The sequence below is a fragment of the Strix uralensis genome, chromosome 2 (genome assembly GCF_047716275.1).
Source record: "Strix uralensis isolate ZFMK-TIS-50842 chromosome 2, bStrUra1, whole genome shotgun sequence".
NCBI lineage: Eukaryota > Metazoa > Chordata > Aves > Strigiformes > Strigidae > Strix > Strix uralensis.
In genome coordinates, this window is record NC_133973.1 from 48,901,364 (window position 1) to 48,927,012 (window position 25,649).

The window sequence follows — 25,649 nt, forward strand, 5'->3', positions numbered from 1 at the left end:
GAACTGAGACTGGAGGAATTTCTGGTTTTCTGTTTTGTTTTTCCATACTCAGACCATCTAAGGTCCAACCTGGAGGTTGTGGTTTGCAGTTTTAATTTCAAGAGCACCTGAACAAATGCACTGCAATGCAGGTCACCTGCTGCCCCGGGCTGCTGGCTCCCAGGCACCTACCTAGATGCTGCACCTCGATTAGGCAGGCTACAGCTACTGGTCTGAGTCACAGGTGGGCAAGAAATTCTTAATTTATAAAGCTCAGAAAAAAAACCCCCAAATCTGTAACAATAAGACCCATACATTCTGCTGCATTCACATATGTTGTATCTCAGGAAAGCTCTTAGGCACATATTTAAGATAAATATGTCCAATTTTGCTATGAAAAGGGTTCTGTGTAAGCAAGTGATTTTTGGAATGATACCTTCATGACTGTACACAGTAAGAAGAAACATCTTTGCTGCCAAATCTGAAGTCTGCTTGACAATCATCACGGTACATTTTATTGCTGAAACATGTCAGATGAAGATCACAACCAATATTAAACATCTATCCAAACACATAACAGCTAGTGATACCTGTGGCTAAACCAGGCCCATGCTGATGTTTACAAGATGTATTTAACAGACACTTCAGAGACACAACAGATGCCAGACCAACAGCGATGAGTGAAGACTCTTGCTGTGCCCCAGCAGCTGCCTTCGCCGGACCTACAGACCACCACACCTCCACACTCTCCATCTGTTTTCAAATGCACTGTCCATGCTACAGTGCATGGATCTGCTCTTCCATGCCACAGATCCCACCCACCAAGTCATGCCCCTTGCAGAACCACTACAGAAAACATTTTCCAGTAATGCTCATTTGTCTCATTTGCTCTAGTAATTAAAGTCTTCAACAATTCACACAAAGATTCTTTACCAACTCAAGATATTTTATTTTCCAATTCTGAAGCTGCTTGAACTCACAGTCAACCACTCTCAATGCCATTATGAAATTAAGTACTGCTCTGCAAGTCTACATAGGTACCTGTGGCCTAGACTACACTGATATAAAGCAACATTAGGAATACACCAATAGCCATAATGTTAAAATACATTACAAAGATTTCTCACGTTAAGAATATGTTAGCTGATCCCAGCTAATGCAGAGTGAAAATTTTCACTTAAATTATTTTTCAAGGGAAAAGTGCAGATCCTTTCACATTAATGCAGTTCAAGAATCTGTATTAATTTCCCAGACTGCCTGCTTAGAAAAAGATTAAATATAAAAATTTTTTCAACCACTTCAGAACAAAAAAAAATTCAATTTGTATACTATAACGGAATCCTTCAATTGTTAAAGAAAACACTATTTCTGACCTCAGTCAGAATGAAGAAAACATTTTGTTTAATTCAGTCCCTTTTTCTACTTCCAGATGGTTCATTAGCTGTTTTCAAAATATTTTCCACCAACTCCCAAACTGAAAGCTTTTTTTTAATTCAATGTAAACTAAAAATAAAGCCCCACTATCTGTTGGAGCAGGTCCAGAGGAGGCCATGAAGATGATCAGGGAGCTGGAGCACCTCCCCCATGAGGACTGGCTGGGAGTTGGGGTTGTTCAGCCTGGAGAAGGCTCCAGGGAGACCTTATAGTGGCCTTCCAGTACTTAGCGGAGGACTACAGGAAAGATGGGGAGGGACTTTTTAGTAGGGCCTGTTGTGATAGGACAAAGGGTGATGGTTTTAAACTAAAAGAGGGCAGACTCAAACTCCATATAAGGAAGAAATTTTTTACGATGAGGTTGGTGAGACACTGGAACAGGTTGCCCAGAGAAGCTGTGGCTGCCCCACCCCTGGAAACATTCAAGGTCAGGCTGGACGGGGCTTTGAGCAACCTGGTCTAGTGGAAGGTGTCCCTGCTCACTGCAGAGCGGGGTTGAAGTAGATGACCTTTAAAGGTCCCTTCCAACCCAAACCATTCTGTGATTCTATGATTCTATCTGCCTAGCTTTGCTCTGATGAGAAGTTATATTTGATACAATATAAGTAAAAGATGCTATTAACACCTTTTCCAACATGAAACATTTTCCCAGCCTACATACGGAACAAGCATTCCTGATGCGTGGATTGGGTATTCACTTCTAGGGATCAGACTAGATGAGGATAGACAAGTGCGAGTATATGGCGCTGCACCTCCCATCCCAACAAACAGAACATCCAAATGCTTACTAAACACAGTGTCATTTTATAAACTGTAGTGAACTAAAGCAAAGCAATTAAGTTCATCCAAGAAAACAGGATCATTTGCAAAAAGTAAAAAAAGGTTTATGCAAAACAGAGCAATGAGCATGAATGGAAAAGATCCTGTAATTCTTGAAGTCCTACTGGATGCCTGGGCAGGTCAGATTTGGGGTGAAGAAACTGGGGAGGCAGGAATTTTTTGAAAGAGATTCCACAGGATCATTTAGGTTGGAAAAGACCTTTAAGATCATCGAGTCCAACCATAAACCTAACACTGCAAAGTCCACCACTAAACCATGTCCCTAAGTGCCACATCTACACATCTTTTAAATACCTCCAGAATGGTGACTCCACCACTTCCCTGGGCAGCCTGTTCCAATCCTTGACAATCCTTTCAGTGTAGAAACTTTTCTAACATCCACCCTAAACCTCCCCTGGTGCAACTTGAAGCCATTTCCTCTCATCCTATCACTTGTTATTTGGGAGAAGAGACTGACACCCACCTCGCTACAACCTCCTTTCAGGGAGTTATAGAGAGTGATGAGGTCTCCCCTCAGCCTCCTTTTCTTCAGGCTAAACAACTCCAGTTCCTTCAGCCACTCCTCATAAGACTTGTTCTCTCGACCCTTCACCAGCTTCGTTGCCCTTCTTTGGACTCGCTCCAGCACCTCATTGTCTTTCTTATAGTGAGTGGGGCCCAAAACTGAACACAGTATTTGAGGTGCAGCCTCACCAGGGCCAAGTACAGGGGGACAATCACTTCCCTAGTCCTGCTGGCCACGCTATTTCTGATATAAGCCAGGATGCTACTGGCCTTCTTGGTCACCTGGGCACGCTGCCGGCTCACATTCAGGTGGCTGTCAACCAACCCCAATGGGCCTTTCAATCGCTCTTATCCCCAGAGACACTGTTAGCCCAAGGATCCCGAGTATCATTATTCCCATTTTCCAAGCAGAGAACCAAAGCACCACATAACATCACAGACTAGTGCCAGAACACATCTCAGACTCTTAACTCACACTTTCCCAGGCCAACGACTGAGTATCTGCCATTCCTAGGAAGAACACCTGCCAGTGACATATTTACAAACAGCTACTGTGTCTTTACCAAGTTAGGAGGTGAATTGCCACGGAGTGTAAAAAGTCTTGCCCTACAGAGATCATCATTTCTGTAGGTGGAGAGCCCAGACAGGTTTGGGGATTTCAACAAACATATGCAAATGTATTTACTGTTCAGAATTAGCTATGGTGAGCTCATGGCATAGAGAGAGAGCTGATAAATTTTAATGGAGAAAGGATGGGAAAATGCTGTGTTGAATATATGACAGCAATCCAGGGTGAAATAAGATTTTAAAAAGTCAAAAGAGATGAATAAGAATGACTTTGGATTAACTCTAAATCATAGCCATTCTAATAGCTAAAAAATAAAAATAAAATCATATTGTGAGACAGTTTGACTACCATCAAGTGCTCAATAACAGCATAAAAGTACATGGTATGAAATCTTACTAAATTACATGGTATGAAAACACTCACACCATGTATATATCACTGGAGAATAAACAGGGTTATCCTTCCACTAGTGGTCCTCTCAGTACTACAGCTCACAGGCACCTATGTCAGAAGTTGTTCTGACATGGACAGTGGCTATTTGTGGTGCAAGAATATACAAGTTCCTGAAGCTGAGCTTCCAGCTCCTGCTGAAGAGGAGCACAGGGGACTTCTAAACCCTTGGCAATCCATCTTCACTAACTGCACCATTCAGGATAATCTTAGAAGTCTGCTTGCTGTCCACAGCTTCTTCGGCTGTACACTCCGGAGGCTCTAGGTCATCGTATCTTCTCCGATAGACCACCCTTGACATTAGGGTTATCAGAAACATTTCCATGATGAGGAGCTGCTGGGTCATATCTGCCAAAGAAAAGCCCCAAAAAGGGGGAAATGACTATCAGACACAAAATGAATACCTGACTTATTAATTTTCATCTGTGCAGAAGGAATAAACTTTACCATCCTGTCCCCATAATGGAGTGTCTCTCACACTTGGCAATAAAATCAGTTACAGAATTACAGTATTGGCCATCAATAAGCACGTAATAAGTTATATATCCAAAACGCAAGAGATTTAACAGTAATTATGCATGTTGATTTCTTTTCCTCTCATTTCTGATTCCAACTCTTCTCATTATCAAGTTTTTCTCCGCAACTATGACAGCTATAAAACTTTTGTTATTGTTTTTTAAGTAAAAGCTGAGATTCTTCAAAAGCAGCATGATCCTGGAAAATCAGTATTTTGGGAAAACACCAGATATCACAGTTAGCAACACTGAACTGGCACCTTTATAAATAAATGAAGAGCATCCTTCCCAAAAGAACTTACATGCTCCTCTTGCTGAAGAGGAGAGTGGTGGAGCACAGGGAATGATTCTTTGCATAGCCAAGACGTTGATAATAGCTGTCTGCAGGTGGTTCAGAATGAGAATAAACTACAACAGAAAGAGAAAACTGATGTCTTAGCTAACAGAAAAAGGTTTATAGTTCAAACAACAATTCTGTTTTCATAACAGACCCTCTTTTGTCTCATTCCTCCTTCCCTGCCCTCCCTCTCCTCCCATCTACCAGCAGGCTGCCTGCCATTCTGCAGAATTCATCTTTAGGTCAGGATGATACTGCTCTGAATGCAAGCATTAAGTTAAACTTCTGTTTGAAAAGTGTTTCTTCTCAGCCCTTCATTTGGGAGGGCAATATAAACAGACCTCCCAGCTGGGATTTTAAACAATACTGAGCTCTGAATAATAGGCAACAATGTTTTAAAAACTTCCTGTTAATCTTAACTATAAGCTTCTGTTCTCCTTGAGCAGAGGCAGGACTCAAAGAATATTTTTTCTATTGCCTCCTCTTTTTGCGACAGCAGGGAGATGTGGTGGTCCCCAAGTTATATGAGACTGGCTTCTTTGCCAGAAGGGATAAGGGCTCTTCGCAGCTTGGGTTCAGCAAGAATCACTTATTCATCGTATTACCTGCTATTTGCTGAGCTAGGCCTTCGCCGCCTTGGGGACATCCAAGTGTCTCTCTAGCTGCTGGTCTAACTGCCTGAGTATAAACCCTTGCATTAACAGTTTGCCATCCTAAACCTAATGCAGCTTTGCAGGTGTGACTATCCTTTTACTGCATTTGTAAGTGCTTAGTAATTTACTTAACAGAGACCTTAGTGCACCAGCCTTTCTATATGTCTTGTTCAAGAAGGATGCATATCCAAGGATTCTGCTGTACTGTCCTCAGGGTGATATGGAAGAGGGTGGCCCTGTCCCTGGGCTTTTTCAGTCTAACCTATCTGGTTCTTTTCCTTACTATTTAATGATTCCCAGCTAATATTTTCATTATTATCTAACTCTGAAGTGCAGAATGGCCAAGAAAAATATTGTCAAAACAGAACATTGTGACATGCTGAAACAGTTCAAACAACAGCCACCCACACAATGCTCCACATCCTCTCCTAGTTTTTAAAAGTACACACCAGCATTTTAACATTGTGTTTCAGGATACCACATTTACAAAGCTTCCTTCAAGCCCTGCAGAAGGTGCTGTTTTGATTTCAGTTGCCTAAAGACAAATGGATTTTATGCGGCTTTCACATCTCCAGCACTCCTGAGAGACTAGAGGTAAATTGGCTCAAGCTGAAACTGAACAGCAGCCAAGGAGCGTGCTTCAAAGGGATGCAGCTTTAATCAGGTAAAAATATGCCTTTGCAGTGTATTTAATGGGAAAAAAAATACTAGAACTTTTCAACAAAGGACAAAGAGCCAGAAAGACAGTGTTATATCAGCAGTTAAGAGAAATTCCTATCAGAAATATTAAACTTCTCACCTGATAAAGAGCAAACTTTGGGATGATATTCTTACAGGTAAGGAGAGTCCTAACTTGTTGAAACATGATTGCAACTGGCCACAGAGCAGTAATGGTGAGGACACCAACGAAGCAGCTAATCCATATTGCAGCTCCTTTGGGAGATAACTGAGAAGCAAATCAAACAAGCATGTGCATGAAACTTTACAGTGCATTTTACTATTTCCAGGAAGAAGTTGTGAACTGGATGATGCAGATGTTAAAATGCTTGTTTCTGTCTCCATGAAAGCCGGTGGCAGCAGCAGTTGCTGGGGTTTGCATGGGGAAACTGCACAGTACCAACTGGAGTCTTAGCACAGTGCTCTCACCCAGCAGGCACGCACTGTAAAGCTGTTCAGCCTGAGAAGGTAACAAGTGACACAATCCCTCAGTCTGACCCCGGCAGCACCTGGGAATGCTCAGCAGCTCATGAGAGCATATTCAGTGTGACATCTCAGAGTCATCATTTATGTTACACCATGTAACAACAAAAAAAATGTGCTGCTTTTAAGCTGAGTTATCCAAGAGGTACAAAATTATTAGCAGATATAGACTTCTCCATCATCTTGCAGCTTACATGGTACAAATCAGAAGTACAGTACTATCTTTTTTACTTTGTGCAGATAGAAAAATCATGATTTGCAGAAAAACATAGAATTAGGCTTCCTGTTTACGTGCCAGTACATACACTTGTTTCTTAAGGCTGCACCGTACAAAATACAGGGCAGGTACATCTCACAGGGCAACTTGGAGTCCTGCTATTCTAACCATACAAGCTGAGAAACATATTGGAGCATAATCTGATGCCCAACCCACCCTGAGTTTCTTTCCAAGAGAAGCCAGGAAATGGAGAGTCTGGGGGAAGGCAGAAATGACATGCTTCAGGGGTCTCAAAAGAATACAGTAAGGACTCACTTGGAAGTGCTCCCAGATTTCACAGTTTAGTTGTAGGCTAAGATACTAACATCAACCCTAAAACCTATGGATTTTTGTGGACCATCTCTGATTGAAGTATTTACTTACACTGTAAAGGGTGTAATTGCCATTAGTCCAAAGCACTATTGATAAAAACATGAACACGGGTCGAAGGAAAGCAAACTGAAAGGTGCCCAGCTTCAGCCAAAAGAGGGTTCGCCTGGCCGGAAAAAATAAAAAATAAAAAAATCACACAGGCCAAGATCTTATTAGCAACCTTAATAACATTTTTTGTACACTGACAACTGCAAAACTTTTCCACTCCTGTAGCATGTGGTGAAAATCTGGGGAGGAACAGCCTCAAGATTAGAAAATCTTTCCAAGAATTACCCAGTGTTTATTTAGTAAAGTTTCTAAAAAAATAGTTTTCCTGTTCTGCAGCAATTACATACTAACCAATGCTGGGCAAAATGTGATGTTTCTCTGCCCTGAAGCTAACCAGAGAGCCAGTAGCAGCATAACCAGTTTCTGAACAGTAATGCCACTCGCTCTTGCCTTGTTGCCTTACTATTTCAATTTTCTGATGAAATTGGGCAATCAGCCTTCCTGTTCAGACACTTCCTAGTCCTGTGGTAGATCAAGAAAGGGAATCATACAGACCTAGGCGAAAAGACTGGTAGTTTTTCAATGCATCATGAATACTACCATGTAAACATCTGATTTTGCTCCTCTGTACTCTAACAGAAGAAAGGAACTATCTTTCACTTGGCAAACTGCACAAGGCCAATAGGACAGCTCAGGATTTCCTTACTTTGGTCAGTATAAACTGGGTCCAGAACTCAGCCCAGACACAGTAACCTGGCCAGCCAGCATTAAAGGCCACCAGGAAAGGGGCAGAGGCACTTTCTAACAGAGGGCATGAAAGCTGACTGACCTGAACTCTCCTTCAGTCTTCACAGGACAAGCTGTGGCTGCTATGGCTGGCTCACGTTTTAGTCTATTACTGCGTATTACTTCCCCTACTGTCAATGTTGTCTTCACTGTAGCTCCTTGGGTCCCTGAGACTGCCATCGGAGATGCCTCAGCAGACAACCGGCTGCCATTTAGTATGCTACAGGATACAGCCATGAACCAGGAACTAGGAATTGCGCAATTAATATAGCTATTAACCACAGGATTATGAACAGCACAAACACATGTGGAAAGGCCTGCAACTGGCCAGCCACTTAGTGTGTGTGCCTTTTCAAAGATTTATTATTCCCAAAGGGCTTTAAAGAATAGTATGACAAACAGTGCAGTCACTGCAATGCCACAAGTTGTTTCCCTTGTCAGCGCAGGTCTACCTTTCTTCACCATCAGACCTCTTCTGCCACATCTCTCCCCGTTGTACGGCTTGTTACTTTGCCTCATCTGTCTACTGCACCCTGTCAGCTTTCCCAGAACTGCTCGATAGTATATGTTTTTTTAAAAGAATTAATCCCTACCTTGGAGTAGCTCCCTGTTTCTTGAAAAGATACCTACAGGAGGAATGTGAGACTGACCTTTCTCTGGTATAGCATGCTCATATTTTAGAAGAAAAATGTACCTTGTAATGGGAAAAGGCTAGAAGTCAGAAGCAGAGACAGTGTATGGGCTTCCCAGTGCTACAGACACCAGAGAAGGAGCCCTAAGTCCTCTGCAGAGCAAAAAGACTTTTTTTTTTTTTTTTTTAAACAGACAGCTGTCCTTCCTCCCAGCAGTTGTAGGCACTATCTAGCTCCTGAAAGGAGTTGGTATTAGCTAATATCATCCTGCATAGGCTGTCACTGGACTCACCAACAGGAGGGCACAGTAGAGGATCCTCTCCCAAGCTCCTAGCTACTACAACCTATACAGAGGGTGACAGACATAGAATGAAAAACAAATATACTGGTGACACATTAGATCTATAGCACAGCTCTGTCCCATGGCATTTCTTCAGCTCTGACTGCTGAAATGAGCCTGAACCAATGCCCATGAAAATTAATAGGATTCATTTAGATCCATATCAGTAGTTGCTGCTTTTATGTCATTGTATTACATCCATTTTTAGAGATACATTTTTCGGTTGGTTTACTACCTATTCTTCTTGGTGCTCCCTCCATGTAAATAATTAGTGTTACTCCATAACAATAAAATGATGGAAGCAAGAGTTTAAATTCTAATACTGAATGAGGCAGTTTAAAGAAGAATTATTACAATAAAAAAATAAGAATTTTTGCAAGCGCATCACAAACTGCTTTCACTTAACCAGACCGTAACATTCCTAAGGTCCCTTTGACACCAGTGTCCAGACCCTCATAGAAAAGTCTCTGTCTTGCACATTCAGTCCTTCAGCTTTTGCTCTTAATGCCAGAAACATTCTCATACTCTGTGCCAGTAGGAAAACCCTGGGAAATACATGAGGCTTCCAGGCTTTGGAGCGGTGTGTAAATGACAGGGTGACACTAGCCAGAGGAGGAGCCCCACGAGGCAGTGCTCAAAGGAGGCAGGATTTATGTTACAGTATATTGTCTCCTGCAGGTGCAGCTCTCCATCCTCACCCCGCTTCTCAAAGGTGCATTAATACTAAGTTTAGTAGAAGAAAATATTTGCTTTTTCCTCACCAGACAATGCCATTTCATTGAGATCAAAGCTTTTCAAGGATTACATCTGGTTTTTGCTCTAAGAATTATTTTAATATAAAGTAGTTTTAAAATCAAAATCAGAATAAAACATTTCAATTTCATCGAGGTAAGACATTTTCTTTCAAGACAGCCTCAATTTGACAGTTCTGCTTGTGAAAAATACCCAATTTGGAGATATTTGTTCCCTTCTCGAATGAAAAGAAACTGAAATCTCAATTATTAGGTTTTCTAGAGTAGAAATTCCTCCTCCCACACACCACTGCTTACTATAGAAATGTTTTTTTGGAAGAGACTGGGATTAGTTGGGGAGATACCACAGTGCTCAGCATTACTATGAGTGGGAACACTGCACTGGGTTAAACTGAGAGAGCTCATGTTCTTGACTCTTATGCAAAGTTCTGCATTATAAAAACGAAATAAATTAGTGGTGGTATACAGCCCCAAAGTGATGGCACTGTTTAAAAGAGATGGCTTGAGACTGACTTTCGGGAAGCGGGGAGGCGCTTTGCTGTAAGCCTGGCCTTGCCAAGTTGGCTGAATTCCAGCACCCGTTTTCCAGCTCGGAAATCTTAAAGGGCAACTCACCTAGTGATGCGCACACGAGGGAGGCAAAGGCAGCAGCAACAGCAGGGACCGGTGCTGATCTTGAAGCGACCATTTTCAAACCGCCTGAGGAGCAGCTTTTGACCTCCGCACTCTTTAATCATCATCATCAGGAACTTGTGGATAACTATGGCAAAAAATCTAGGAGAGGAAGAAAATGCCAGCTTGAACTTGCCTGTGGTCTGTCGTATGCCTGTGCAGGCCAGGGCCACCTTCTGTCCAGGGTTTTTGCATCTTGCTCTTTGCAATCAACAAAAATTCTAGCACTAGCTGTGAGAAACCTTCTGCTTTCCATCCTCTTGGAGGACCAGAATTGCCCTAACCTCAGCAAAAGAGGAATAAAGCGAGGCACAGAGCGGCTGTAGAATTTCCCAAAGCCGCACTGGTGGCTGGTGGCAGAGTCAGTATTAAAGCACAGGCTTTTCTGGCCCAAGTCATTATGGCCATATTTTTCCATCAGTTATCTAGTCCTGACTGGTCCAAACTTTTTAGAAACAGTCCTCTTCCTCCTCTTAAAAAAACCAAAAACCCAACAACAAAGATGGCGAGATTCTCATATACATATATATATATATAGCTATCATTGAATGTCCTGGCCCAGTCAGGGTGTGGCTTCTCTGCAGCCAAAGCTGATCCAAGCACTGACTGCTGCAACCCCACCTCTCCCTCCATCAGCTGCACATTCTCAACCTTTCCCAGTAACTACAGGTTGTGCAACCACCCTTTCCTCCCTGCCCCAAACGAATTTAGGGAACTGATTCACTGAAATCCAACCTCACCAAATAAAAGAGGTCCTCTTCAGCTGCACTGCCTCCTTGAAGGAGCTTGCTGTGCAGCTGGAGACTGAGTGGTAGTGGATGCAAGTGAGTGGATGGGAACATGCAGCTTGGGCAAGGGAGGAGGGGGGAATTCAGACAGGCTTGAAGTGCCATAGGACCAGATCCTTGGAAGTTTCTGGCAATCTGCACTACCTGCACAAATTGCTTCATGCTAACAGTGTTCCCTGCTACTGTGTTTTCCCTCCTTTTTTACTCTACTCTTTTAGCAAACACGGTGTGACGTGAGGTGAGGCTATTCATGTGAGTCTGATACCATCCTGCAGTGGGTTCCAAAATCATCCCAAAATCAACTATGGAGTACCCAAGGACAGAGCATCCCCCCACCTGGCTCTGCCTACCAGGCCACCTCCTCCAGAAAGCAAAGACCACACTTCTCCCTTCTTCTCTGTGCATGTCAGAGCTGTCATGCTCGTACAGAAACAGCTTTTATCAGGACAACTGTGGAACATTTTTACATTGATATACTCATCGGAGGTTCACTTGCCACCATTAATAATAGACCTCCATGGCTCATCATTAGTAAAAGTGCAGAGAAGGAGTCACAGGTCAGAATCTCATTCCACATGACACACAGAGAGAGGAAAGAAAGAGTACTGCTTCAAAGCTACTGTCAATCTGAGGGATCAATTACATGCGAGTCACAGATCTTTCATACTGAGGTTCCCACACTAGGGGACTGTAGCACTGTGGAACTGCTTCAGCATTTTCCACCTCTCAGAAAAGAGCTGCCAAGAGATTTCAACTCAAACCAAAAATTACTGAATTGTTAAATTTACAAAATGACTGTGTTTACCAAGAGCAGCAGATGTTTAAAGAAATTCAGGGTTTGGGGCAACATCTAGAAACAAGTAGAATACTCACATGGCTGCTGTGAAATCTGTAAACATTGTTGAGCGAGGAATCCACATGCCAATGCATGAAGTAGTAGCGATCACCTACAGAGAAAGGGAGGAGGGTTGTACGAAGGGCAGAGATAAAGCAGGTTCACAGGGATTTTTGGGGAAACCCTATTTTCAACATTCAATTTTATCTCTTTTCCATGGTAACTTACTGGAGCTGCAGCATTAATCCAAATTATGATTGATCTTTTGGAGGAGGGGATTTTCCTGTAGATGTAGACCGCTTCCTCTATAAACACGAGATTGGCAATTAGTGTCATCAGAGTCAAGATTGCAAAGAGAAGTCTTCCTGGTAGGTCAAGGCCTGCAGAGAGAGAAAAGAAAACAGACGGTCCTGATTTATTTAATAAGCATTCCAAACATTTAATGTAAAGGCACCACCTCTGAGGACTTTCTTAGCCCTATTCCTGCAAAGACTTGCACTCAGCTACATAGAGAGACCATTGCCTCCACAGGATGATGCAAATACTTAAGTTCACAGCCAGATGTTTCCACGATCCACACAGACAGCATATGGGAAGAATATGCCTCCATGTTCTCAAAGCATTATGCAAAACTCTCCTTCAGAAAGGTGGAGTTCCAGGACAAATGTCCTTAGATGAACATAAATACCTAACAGAATATAAATACAGTAAATACATATTCTGGGAACTTTTCCAGGCTGACTACAAGCAAAAATGTATTTACTCAGTATTAGCTCTTTGCTTCCATCATATGTTCATAGGCACGTTTGTGCATAACTTCCTTTTAGGGGCTTGGTAGAAGATTGTGGGGCACACAAGCAATGTAAAGATAAGCCCCTGATATATCTAGCTTGAGACAAAACTTGATGCCTTCACCAAATTCCTTTTTACTTCTCCCTTAAAGCTGGATATGGATATCAATATCTACCCAGGGCTGATGGGTTTTATGTCTCCATTGACACTAGGTATGGATCTCAACTTTTACCCACGACTGATGGTTGAGGTGTATTTTCTCCCAAGAAAGGTGCTTCTGGGGACAGAAGCAAGCACTGCAGTGGAGTCCTGCTTAATTTAGGAGAAGTTTGTGCTCATCACTGGTACTAACTCCCGCTGTGGCTGTAGCCTGCCTAAAGGCATACCGAGCAGCGCCTGCAAAGGTGAGCCTCGGCCCCAGCCTCTTTAACCTCACCTGCTTCACAACACCCCAGCACCTCCAGACCCGGCTGCGGGCGGAGCAGTCCCATCTCGGCGGGCAGCTGCACACCTCGGACCCCGCCACGGGGAGCCCCAGGCCAGGCGCGGGGCTGGGGCCGCTGCAGCGCTCGGTCCGGCGCCTACCGGGAGGCCCCCCCCGGCCACCGCCCCCTTCTCTCAGCCCCGCACCCGCAGCGCTGGGCTGGGGGCCGCGCTCTCCTCGCTTCCTTCCCCGAAGCCAGAGGCACCTCGGCCCCCGGCCAGGCGGAGGTCGGGCCGGGACTGGCGGCCGCCTGCCTCTGGCCAGGGGATTCCCTCGCCGGGGTCGGCGGGGGCAGGCAGAGGTAGGGGCAGGGGCAGGCAGAGGCAGGGCAGCCGCCGCCGGTGGGCGCTGCGGGCGGCGCGGCCGTTACCGGCCGGCGGCAGGCGGGGGGGCAGCGGGCGGCCCCCCTCTGCCTCCCGCCTCGCCCCGGCCCGGCGCGGGCGGCCGCACTTACTCTGGAGAAGCTCCTGCGAGTAGGGCGGCTGGCGGGCGGCGCAGGACGCGTGGTGGGTCCCGTTGGCCTCGCCCTCCATGGCGGCGCGGCTGCCGCGGTGCCCGGGCAGTGCCGAGGGGACGGGGGCGGTGGTCGGCGGTCGGTGCCCGCCCGCTGGTCCCTGGCGAGCGCGGGAGTCGCGATGCGCAGCCCGGGCTGCTCGGGGCCGCCGAGGGGCCGTTAATGATTAGCCCGGGGCTGGGGCCGGGCGGGCGGCGCGCAGGGCCCGGCCTCCGCGCTGCCTCCTGGCGCCCAGCGGCCCCGAACACCGGCGTCGGGGACAGGGCCGAGCCCGGGGGGGCAACGCGCCCCCCTCGCTCCCCGCTCCATCTGCCAGCAGCCATGTCCCGCCTGGTCCCGGCTCAGCCGCCACGGAGGTGCCAGCGAGCCCTCCCCGCCCCCTTCCTTCACAGACCCCGGCTGTCGGTGCCCCGGAGCCGGGTCTCGCACCGGAGGGCGGGTGCCGGCCGAGGAGGGATGGGGGGAATCAGCCCAGGAGCGGGCTGGGTGGCTCAGTGCCGTGTCCGCCCTCACCCTGGCCGGGTCCGAGCAGCCCTGGGTTCTGCGCTCTCTGTGCAGGGGCCTGGGGAGGCAAAGAGTTACTTGGTCATTGCGCAGACATTCAAAGGACTTTCCACGGAGCCCTTCACCGAAGACTTCCCGGTAATCTTGGCTGCAATGTGTCGAAAAGCTGCTCTGTCTTCTGCGCTGGCTGAAGGAGAGCACGTCGAGGGTAGGAATACACTGAGGGATTCTCCGCTTTCCCACATGTTTCACCTGCTGGAAGGATCCTTTCTGCAGCCTGAGCCTTTTCAGGCTGTTTCCAGGAAAAGGGAATGAGTAATGAAGCGATGGAGTTTGGGGACCCACCGAGTTGTTCCGGACAGCCAGAGTGAAAGCTGGCTGCAGGAAGCAGCAGAGGGATGGTTACAGCACCGGGTGACAAAACAGCAGTGACACGCTGTAGCAATAAATGCAAAGCAGTGTTCGGGGGGAGAAGGACAGCCCTAACTACCTATGCAGTGATGAGCTATTGCCACTCAGGAAAAAGATCTTGGGGCCACAGTGGATAGTCCTCAAAAATGACAGCTGAGGAATCAGCAAAGGAAAGCCAGAACTTACCGGATAAAGAAGGGAAGACACAAACCAGCTACAATACATATGGAGGCCTCCCTTCATCGAGGTGGTTGGTATTCCAGGAACAAGAACAAATTGAGGGGAGATGGGGAATTTAGGGACTGTGGGATGTTCATAGGCACCACAGGCCCTTGTGGAGGAAGCTGCCATCTTACAGTTTTCACAGGATTCCCAAAGGTTTTGCAGGAAGGACAGGCCAGACAGTAAAATGCTGCCAGCAAGAACACAGGGATGCAGAGAACTGAACTGCTCTGTGGCTAACACCAGCAGGTACTCAACTGAGAAAAGACAGATCCCTTCCAGTGCAGCAGGACTTGGGAGCAAGACAGGCTACTGACAGCCCATTCTGTTACTGTTGGGAGGGCTTGGTTGCAGACCAAAGCCATCTATTTTGAGTCCTCCTTGGCATTGCTGTCATTGTTTTCACTGCACTGAAAAGTGAAGAGGAAAGCTTTACAGTTTCACTGGGAGGGATGCGTTGGTAACTTGCTCTTAGAATGTGGTATCTGCCCAGTCTTCAGGCTGCCCAGAGCATCCTCCATCCAGCACATTGTCTGCTGCCCAGCTGCAGAAAGATACAGGCAAAATTCAGTGTTCCAGCTTATTTTCTATTTGGAAGTCTGTTTACTCATCCTGAAGAAACAGTTGCTAGTAGAGGGGGAAGTAGCCTTAATACACTTAGCATTTTCTACCCAGTTTGCTTGATTTTTTTATCAAACTATTTGAAGGTGATCACATATTCTGAAATGTGGCTGAAAGCTCAAGTTAGGATTTGCTGAGATGGAAGTATGGCCCAAGGCCTTTGAAGGTTCTTCCTGAGCGGAGACAACAGGATTCACATCTGCTGCTATTTTGGTTGCCAGCTCCTTGTATTCCCTGAAGGCTAAAAATAAAAATCCCTTTCCTGCAAATCCTTTTTTTGAATGAGGCAGGTTTGTCAATGCTTTTGTTAAAGAAATTCACACGTTAAGTATAGGAGTGACAAAACTCATGGCTATTTTAATGTATTTAAAAGAAACCCAGCGTCTGCTTTGACTGAAGAATTCCTTGAAGAATCCACACAGTAACAATTTTGGATTTGACAGTCATATTTTAGTTATTCAGCAGTACTGTTTGGAGCAAATACTGCAGCAAACACTGGACATGGCGTTAAGAGAATGTATTGTCTTAAAACCTATAGAAAATTGACAGGTTGAAGTTCAGAGGTTAAGATTCAATTCTCAGCTGCTGTTGTAGAGATCCATCCTACCCTCTCTTCTACTGGAGTCTCTCACGCAGAATAGAGTCTAAAAACAAAAACCTATTGTGACTCCTTTTTGTTAGAAACACAATTTGCCATCTTTGGGTCAAACATTAGATTCACTTCCTTAAAAGCTGCTGTATATCTGGGGGGAGCGTGCATCACCACTTCTTCACATTCTGGGCTGTTTCTTGGCAACAGTAATTGCCTGACAGTCCTTAAATTTAATAAATCAAACTGAAGAACATGCCATGATCCTTCAGCTACCACAGTTGGAGGTCTGCTGCTCCATGCACAGGCTCTTCAGCAGTGCCCTCTCCCTGTGGGCCTCTAAGCCGAATGCTGGGTCTCTACACCAACAACAAACCCTTTAAATCCCAGGAGCCAGCTTCACTATTCCAGTTTTTCATTTAACCTTTTAGTTTAATACAGGATATTTGCCACAAAAAACTCCTTCAGCAGTAGAAAAGTATTTATAAATGGATCATCTATCCATTCAGATGCATCCAGAGATTTTCACAGTTCCTCAGAATAAAAACCACCTGTGAATGCGGTTCTCTGCCTCTGTTTACCAGGGGCTTTGGGTACTTTGTGGCTCAGCCCCCTTCCAGACACTGTAGTGCTCAGATTTGTTTCTTCTCAAGGAACATGCCCCTTTGCTTCTACCAGTGTCCTCTTCTTGTAAAGAGCACTGCAGATGTTTATCTTTCTTCCATTTTTATGATGACTTTCATTTTCACCGGCCTCACTGCAGGAGTAACCGGATCCTCCTCTTGGCTCTGCTGAGCAGGATGCCTGTTGTGACCATTGCCCCCATGGCGTGCAGTCTGGAGGAGCTGATGCCATCAGTGGTTTCTCCCTGAAGGAGGCATACTGGCCTTCCGAAGGTGACACAGCCCCTCTATCCCATATTGGTGGAACAAACCTATAGACAGAAATCCTGATGTCAGCCCTGGCTCAGAAACTGAACAGCAGGAGATCCTGCAGGCTGTCTCACAGGATGAACTCCGAACTCCAAGCTTCATCGCATAGGATGCATGGGCTAGGCTAACGTATTCTGGTTGTAGGGAGGTCTAGCAGACATCGTCATCATCATCTGTGCAAATGGGAAATACAGTCAAAGACCTTTCCTGGGGGGCAAATTATGTTCAGCTGAGTTCAAGCTAACAAGAAATGTTTGTATTAGAAAAATAAATCAACAGTTTTCAGTAGGACTGTACATACATCAGATTTCTCACAAGTTTGGATACCCAATCAGCTAAGAAAAGTCAGCTACAATTGTCCAGCTTCCAAAGGCATGTACAGGTTCAATAACTAAATTAAATCCTGTTTCTCAGCTATAGCATATTACACAGTTGAACTTAGATGCAACTTGGCCTTTTCCACTATAAAGCGGTTGTTGACTTTTCACCTACAGCCAGTAATAAACTACCCATTTCAGAAAAGGTGGCTCATTAATGTAAGAGAAGGAACATCTACATCACTGTTAAAGAAATTAATAATGGGATTTGCTTGTTATTTGGATCCTGGCAGCAACTGTAAAAATAAAGAAATACAGTGATTACAATTAAATTAACAAAACTAAATTGTGCAATGTTTTCATGCTTATTCAGATGGACAAATTTCTACATGAAAAAGAATATCAGGTGTGCCAAAAGCTTTACACCTGTGCTTTTAAGAGGAAAGCTCAGACAAAGACTCTTATCAGTAGAGAAGCAATAAAAGAGGAGAGAGAGGCTTTCATTAAATCTCAAGCTAACAAGTTTGATTTTATCTCTCTTCCGAAGTAGCAGATCAGTTTCTGGCAGTCAATATAGGGGAGAAATATAAAGAGGCAGAACCAATCTATTATTTTTATAATATATGGTTACACTTTCATCCAGATATGAGTAATTATTTGCCTTGTTTTACCTGTTCAACCTATGATCAATTGGATGTGGCAGCAGAACAACAGAAAGGAAATGCACAGTACTTCATAGTAGAACAAAGAGCTGAAAGAACCTTATAAAATTAGGACCCCAAATTGGTGGTGAGGGGGGGGTAGCCAACAATCAGCATCCTGAGGGAGAATAGAGGCAGGCAGTGCATTTGCTCTGCCATTGCAGTGATAAAGTACACATATTTGATTGCAGAGCTTTTCAGCAATGGAAGTTTTTCCCCAAAGGAGTGTTGATGAGCAGTAAGACAAATATGTCTTAAGGACCAAGTAAATGCCACTTTGCGAGCATCTCATGTGTGTCCAAGGGCACTGATGGGCAAAGATAAACCTCACAAATCTTCAGCATCAAAAAGAATAGATTAGGATTAAGAAGTTCCTTGCCTAGCATGAATTTCTGTAGATTTTTCCTTCCCAGTCTTGATTTATAATCCTCAACTTCTAGAGGAGAATTGTCAAGAATTTTGAGAAGTTTATGTGTCAGAAATGCCAGTTCATCTGAACCAGAACTTCTGATAAGAGGGGTGATTTTCAAAAGATTTATTGAAGGAAACTATTTTTTAACTTTGGTTTATGTAGATACATATACATAAACAATTTGACATTTCCTACATGAACTGTTCTGCCTCTACTGTTCAAAACAAATTTTGAAATGTGAAACATTTTGAAACTCATTAAAATAAAAAAAGTGATGGAAATCAAAATGCAATATTTCAAAATGAGAAAACTCTGCACAACTTGATTTTTTGTTTTGTTTTGTTTATAGACGTTTCTGCTTTTCAGCTTAATTCAGGACACCAGACCTTAAGAAAAGCTAAGGACCTCTTTATGGAATTGGATAAAGAAAAGCTAATTATCTCTTTATGGAATAGGGTATATATAGTCATGCTTGAGATCATGTTTTACAGCTGTTTCCTGGAGGGGAAAGCGGGAGTCTCTTTAGAAGTTACCGATGTTATTCTGACTGGAAAACGGCATCTCAGGCACACTGCCGTTAATGACTAAGTCTGCTTTTTCCACAACAGTCAGGTGCTGGGCAAGACAGATCATGCATTTCTTCCCACAGGTCGTAACAAGAAGAAATGTTTTTTGCTCCTTCAGTATTGCTATTCCTAGGAAGGAAAAAAAAACCCCAAAACCAGAACACACACACACACAACAGTAAAGCTGTAATATAATAACATAATAAAAAACCCAAAACAGAACATCCTCCAAAACTAGAGGTATGTTGCTTTGTGTAGCAAGCGGATCTCCCGCTAGCAAGCAAGGAGAAAAAAGCTTACAGGTGTGAATGCAAAACGTTGTCAGTGCAGGTTTTAGTCACCATAGCAGTGAGGCTGCCTTGCCAGTAGCCTGGGCATCGCCAAAATCCTGGACTGTCTACCTACAGAATCAATACTACAGCCTGACACTGTCCTTTTTCATTTACATAAACACAGCTTGTGAAATTCTGAAGCTCAGTTTGCAAGTAGTGTTGCAAGGAAAAGCTGGGGAGCTTAGGTTGTGTGTTTATATTATCTGTTTCTTCTTCCTCTAAAACGAACCTTATTTCTGGCTAGACATGCACTCCTAAGGTTTTTTCCTGCAAGTATTTAATAGAAATTAGATTAAGAAAGTTACAGTCAGGGAAAAAAAAAATGTTGTTTTCAGCTTTGTGTTAGTTGAAAGCTACCTCAATTCTACAGCTCTCCCTACATGCATGGGAAATTCATGGTTTTAAAAACATGTAACATAAGCCATAGGCAATATCTGAGTTTGCACTGAGCTGTGAAAGAGAAAGAAAAGCACAAACAGCCTGCAAATGGCACTCAATTATGAATTTTTGTCTTAAGTTCATACACAAACAGAGCCAACAGGAGCAGTGAAGAGATTTTTGGTAGAGAAGTAAGACCGTCTGGAGCGCAGTTTGGCTGGAAAGGAAAAGCAAAACCCTCCAAATAAATATTAGGCACACGTTTGTAATAGCTGAAAGATACACTCTGCAGACAAAACCTGGAAGATAGGCTTCAGACAAATACCAAAACTGGGCAGGAATAGCTGGATGGTCTGAGATGTTATGAAATAATATACAGGTTGCAGTAAACTGGAAAAACCCCCCTATGAAACTGTTAGCGAGAGACTGCGTGGCTGTCTCTAGCACATCTCCCTTTCTTTGTTCAAATGGTGTCTGTACCTCTGATCCACATGTGTGGGACAAATGTGCTCCAGACATAAAACTGCTAAGCCAGGAGCAGCTCTTCTCTTGAGGCTGGGGGTGTCCATCCCCTCCAGGACCTACAAACCTTGCTAGAATGTTTGTGGTTCTCAGAAAAAATACCCAAAACACTAATTGCAAAAGACCCTGTAGCTTTCTTCCCTGCACCCCTGGAAGTTTTTACAACATGTGACAACTTGTTGCAAGCCGTGAGGTGTTTCTCCCTAGGGAACTGGTTGGTGTGTTTGGTGTGCTTGCCCCGTGGCCCCGGGGGGGTTTCCCTGACTCTCCCCCAGCTCACAGAGACAGGCAGGGGCAGCTCAGACTGCCAGAGGGAGGGGCGACATGGGAGAAATCTATAAGGTCCTTCCCAAGGGGATGGCTGGTTTTTGTGTTTTCCAGTATATAACAGCTAAATATTCACATTGTATTAGTAGTGCCTTGATAATAAATAACCTGTGCCATTCTTGGGTTTTATGGTATTGTTCTCTTAAAAGCCCAAATGTTTTGTTTCCATTGTATCTGCATTTGGACAGAAATATGGGTCTTGTGAATACAACGGAGAGTCACAATAGCTATGGTATCTTTTGGATTTTAGCAAGGATTTCGTTCATCCTATTGTAGAAGTGAAGCAACTGGTCTGAGTCTCAGCTTTTCTGTCTGTGCAATGGCAAAGCTGTGCTTGGCCTGCAGAGCAGAGCAGTGGAAGGGTCCCTCCAGTGATGGTTGCAGGAGGACAAGAAACATTAAAGTTTTTCTTGATTACCATACAAGTAGACAAGTGATTTCTTCTGATACTTTTCATATTTTGAAATGTATCACTGTTATGATTTATTCCCAAGTATAGGGTTAAAGGTGTCATTTACGAAGAGAGAGACACTGCATAATTGTATTAGCTGATATTTGTATTAGCCAAAAGATGGGTTCAGATCAGCTTACTCCTTGAGCATAATGAACCACAAATTACTATAAATATCCACATCCTATCAGCAGCTGTCACATCATCTTAGCAGCTGTCAGGGGGTACAGCTAGAAATCTGTGACTGTCCAAAGACCTAAATGGAGTCTGAAGTAGTATAAAAAATCATCACCAAATAATTAAAAGCATAGGTTCATACCAGCCTTAAAAAGTAAACAAACAGCATCACTGTAGTAAGCATATAATTATATCTAGAAGTTTCATTTTCTGTGCACTTCTGCCCTCTCAAACCTTTGAATGGAATCTGATAGCCATGATTTAATTTCTGATGCTTTAAACAAATATGCTACAAAAATGCCACCTTCTCCTAATGCAGCTCTGCCTAAGCAATACTGACAAACTCCTGACAGCGTTAACTCTCGTGATCCATTGATATGGAAGATTACACATGAAGCAAATTTGCAAAGGCCTGACAGAAATGAAAAGCAATTTCGAGTGGAATAGGTGTAATGAGTGTTGTCATCTGTTTTGTACGTATCTGGATTTTGTCTGAATGCAGTTCTCTTCCACTCCTTGTACACGTTCATCCTACTTAGTTCAAAGGCATCCCCTTCCATCTGGAGTAAATACACACATAGGACATAGGTGCACACCATAGCCACCCTGAACTGAGACACAAGCTCCTGAGTGACTGTGAATTTGGGCTCCAGTTTACAAAGCCAGACTTTCAGGAGATTGTATCTGGCTTAACTCAGGAGGGGTTTCTTTGGCAAAGGCTCAATACCTGTTTCATTAGGTGAAACTCAGAGCCCGTCTTTCGATAAGGAAGCAAAAGTAGTATCTGCCAGTAGACAGCTTGGAAGTTCCTGGTTATGTCTTTCAAGCTAAGATAGAAATTCCTGCTCCAAATGTCAGTGTTCTGGTACTCCGGCATTTCCAGAAGGTCCGCATCTGACCTGGTGGGAGACTGGGGCAAAAGAGATACATTGTGGCGACTCACGTTTGGGTAGAGTACAGCTTGCACCTTCCACTTCAGCAGCTTGTGTAAGAGTAGGCTGATCTGACCCAGACTCAGCCTGGCAGCCCATCCAGGTCCAACTGCCGGTGCTATGTGTGGCAGAGGTGGCACCAAAGTGGCATCAGCTGGCCACAAGCAGGCTTGTAACCTGAGAGAAGGACGTCACCCCCACACAACACAGCACCCAGTGCTTATAAATATATGAACAGCTACTTTGGTGCTTTCACAGCAAACTCAAGAGGGATAGGAAGGCTGGGGCTGGAGAGCAGGAGAGATGCGTGCAATGTTTCCGGTGAAGGCTGGGGCTTTGAGGGTCTCACCCAACAGCCAGTAGCTAAGATTTAGTAGAAGACCAGAGCCACGTCTCTCCAAAGTTACCCTTCTGTCAGGCTATTCTGAAGTTAGCAAGCTGATTTCCATGGCATTTCTGCATGACTGAGGATAGCTGCAGTTGCGTATCCCAGATGTCCACCTTGTTTTAGTATCAGCAGAGCCTCTTTTAATGCCTGTCCTGGGACACTATTCTCCCAGACAAACCTGTCAATGTAAATGCACACACTTTCAAGATGAATGTCATCAGCATCTGTTTCAGGAAGGAAGCAGATGCTTTAGAGCAACTAGAAGCTGTACTGCTGGCCACTTTCTTTTTATTTCTTGAACCATTTTTAAAAACAGCTGTTACATATTCATCTTACATTTCATGATCTCATCTCAGGACAGGTAATAGATATATTCCCGAGTTCCTGAGGGGACAAAGATCATTATAAAGACATTGTTTAAACACCCCCCATCCCCCCCCCAAAAAAAACCCTAAAAAAACCTAAGAACATAGGAAAAATTGTAGGAAGAGATAATTTTATTAGCCCAACTTGAGCAAGCTGGGAAAATAGAGGAAAACTTTCAGATGTGAGGAACCATCAGAGACAGCAGTGTGCCAGTGACATTTTAATAGATATATTTGCTTCCCCAAGAAAATTTATGGCTCAAATACAGTAAACTTAGGCAGCTTTTCAACTGCAACTAGGCTCAAAAGGCAGAAGCAGTTTTAACATACTATGAGCTAGCCCCTAGAGAGAGCTTTTCTCCACGTCTTTCTCTTGGTTTGATGAATTCAACAAATATTTTCAGATACTGCTTACATTCCTGATAGCCTCTTTCTCTCTTCCCCTCATCTTTTTGTTATTTTATTATAATATCTTTTTGTTTTACAGGATAAATTGTTCATGTTAACGTGTAAGTTGCAGGGTGTGTGGTCTGAGACCCAAGCAAGCTCTCCTACTCTTGCTTGGCAGTTCCCATGGCAGCATCTGTTAGCTCTCCCTTAGTCTAACACCCTTCTAATTTACCTCCACTTGCCTCTTCTATTATCTCCTCTTGCCACCAATTTCCTCTTTCCTAGCATCTGACAAGTTGACTAGCACCTTCATATAGCAACTATCACAGCTCCCCCAGCATCTTTCAGGCCTTACTGACAGCTGAATAATATGTTATCTGTCCTGCTTCAGAACTGTCGTTACCACATAATAATTTTCAGAGAATAATTTCTCTGATGCCCTTTGTTTCTTTTTCCTCTGTCTCCCAATTCTACGTAGTCAGTTTACAGTTTCTCCAGTATTTACTCCCCAGCAATTCATTCTGACTTTGTAAGTGAAAGCAAGAAGCTGAATAAGTTCCACTCAAATGCTGAGCTATGTATTTTGTGGGGGGAGGTGTTCAAGTCTCACGATAGAAAATTATTATCTTGTCTGACTGACAGGTAATACTTAGGGTCCAATTTCTGCAATGCAAACATTTGCATGGCCTGAAAGTAATTTGTATAAACATTTGACAGCAGTTGCTTGGAATTTACTGTGGTTGAAAACATTCATGTCAGTAAAACGAATTCGGTGAAACGCTTGCAAAAAGCCACATTGTTATCACTCTGGAAAGAACAGAAACTTCATAATACTTGTTATTTTTCTTGAAGTCTCATTTTCTGCAAGAATCGCAGCTTTTGCTCAAAATAAAAGTCCATTTTTTAAAGATATTTCTATCACGAAAAAATATTGAAAATATGATCTATATCTTAAAAATTAAAAAAAAAAAAAAAACACAAAATAAAACACAAAAACTCCCCAACAGAATGCAACAAAAGGTATATATCTCTTTAAATCTCATCATTCTGTGAACCAGGCTTGTAACAGCTTAGTCCAATAAGCTAGAATACTGAAGAAAATGTATTCAAACCAAAGACATGCTTTTAATGATTCTTGGGCTATTTTTGCAACACTTGAGAAACCTGTTCTCTTTTTAAAAGTCAGGTATAATGCCTCTGGTGCTTAAAAATAGATAGACATAAAGCGCAGCATTGTTATATACTCAGTATGGTTCCCAAACGCATTCATGTGCCGCTGGTTCTTGCAGTTCTGGAAGAAGGAGTGATTCCTTGCCTTTACTTGTGTTCTGCCTGCAGTTCCCACTGCCTGTAGTGGCCTTTGTGGAAGCTGTTTCTATCCCGCTGGGAAGTTATTGACCTGTATAAAACCATGTGGAGCTGAGAGTGTCCCTGAGAAGCCATGATGCAGCAAAATCCGTAACCATTTCAGGAGATTAAAGATATGCCTGTGCCCAAGCAACTCACTGCTTTTGTGTGCCAGTGGAGAGCATCTCTCAGCTGTGTTCCAGCACCCCTTCTCCATCCACCCCTGTCACCCATGTGCAGGACACTCAGGAAACATCAAGTGATGTTGTCTTAGAGAAGCATCACACTGTCGTGCTGGATTACACAGAATCACAGACCTGCTAAGGAGGGACAGCACCCTCAGAGATCATCTATTCTGCCCCCCTGCTCAGGGCAGGGCCAGTGAGAGCAGGTTGCTCTGGGCCATGTCCAGCTGAGTTTTTAATATCTCCGTAGATAAGAGACTCCACACCTTCACTAGGCAACCTGTGCCAGGGTTTGATCAGCCTCACAGTAGTGAAGTGTCTTGTTATGTTCAGTGGAACCTTCTGGGTTTCAGTTTGTGCCTGTTGCCTCTTGTCCTGCCACTGGGCACCACTGAGGAGGGTGTGACTCCATAATCTTTACTCCTCTATAAGTATCACCAGGTATTTATATATATATATGCACACACTGCCACCACCATATATAAATACTACCAGGTATTTTTATACATGGAGAAGGTCCCACTGATTCTTCCTCGGGCTGAACAGTCCCAGCTTTCACAGGCTCTCCTTGTATATGTGCTATAATGTACAGCCACCTACCATTTTACATGCTCAGCTGCAACCTTGAAATATTCTGGTTTCTAGATGCTTTTTTATACCATGTGGGTACTTCTCTGACTCATGAATGTACCTGTGTATGTTTTGTATGCTAAAATAATTTTAAAATGTCATTATGTTCTTAATTCTGCATCTGCAGCAGATACATACTGGTCAACAAGAAGTAACCTACACTAGCAGGGTCTTCCCATATACCTGAGAAAGTAATGAAAAATGACTCACATTATATTTTGTGTATTTGATATAATCT

At 43.8% G+C, this 25,649-nt stretch overlaps 1 protein-coding gene across 1 annotated transcript; it reads right to left on the reverse strand.

The window, feature by feature from the left end:
- Window positions 1-904: 904 nt before the first annotated feature.
- LOC141940151 (organic solute transporter subunit alpha-like) lies at window positions 905-13,931 on the reverse strand. The gene is made up of 8 exons (XM_074860929.1): window positions 13,653-13,931; window positions 12,151-12,302; window positions 11,961-12,034; window positions 10,243-10,401; window positions 7,121-7,232; window positions 6,080-6,226; window positions 4,593-4,698; window positions 905-4,123 (listed from the first exon to the last, which is right to left on the reverse strand). The coding sequence occupies exons 1-8, from the start codon at window positions 13,729-13,731 to the stop codon at window positions 3,936-3,938; spliced, it is 1,017 nt and encodes a 338-aa protein (XP_074717030.1). The 5' UTR covers window positions 13,732-13,931; the 3' UTR covers window positions 905-3,935.
- Window positions 13,932-25,649: the final 11,718 nt, after the last annotated feature.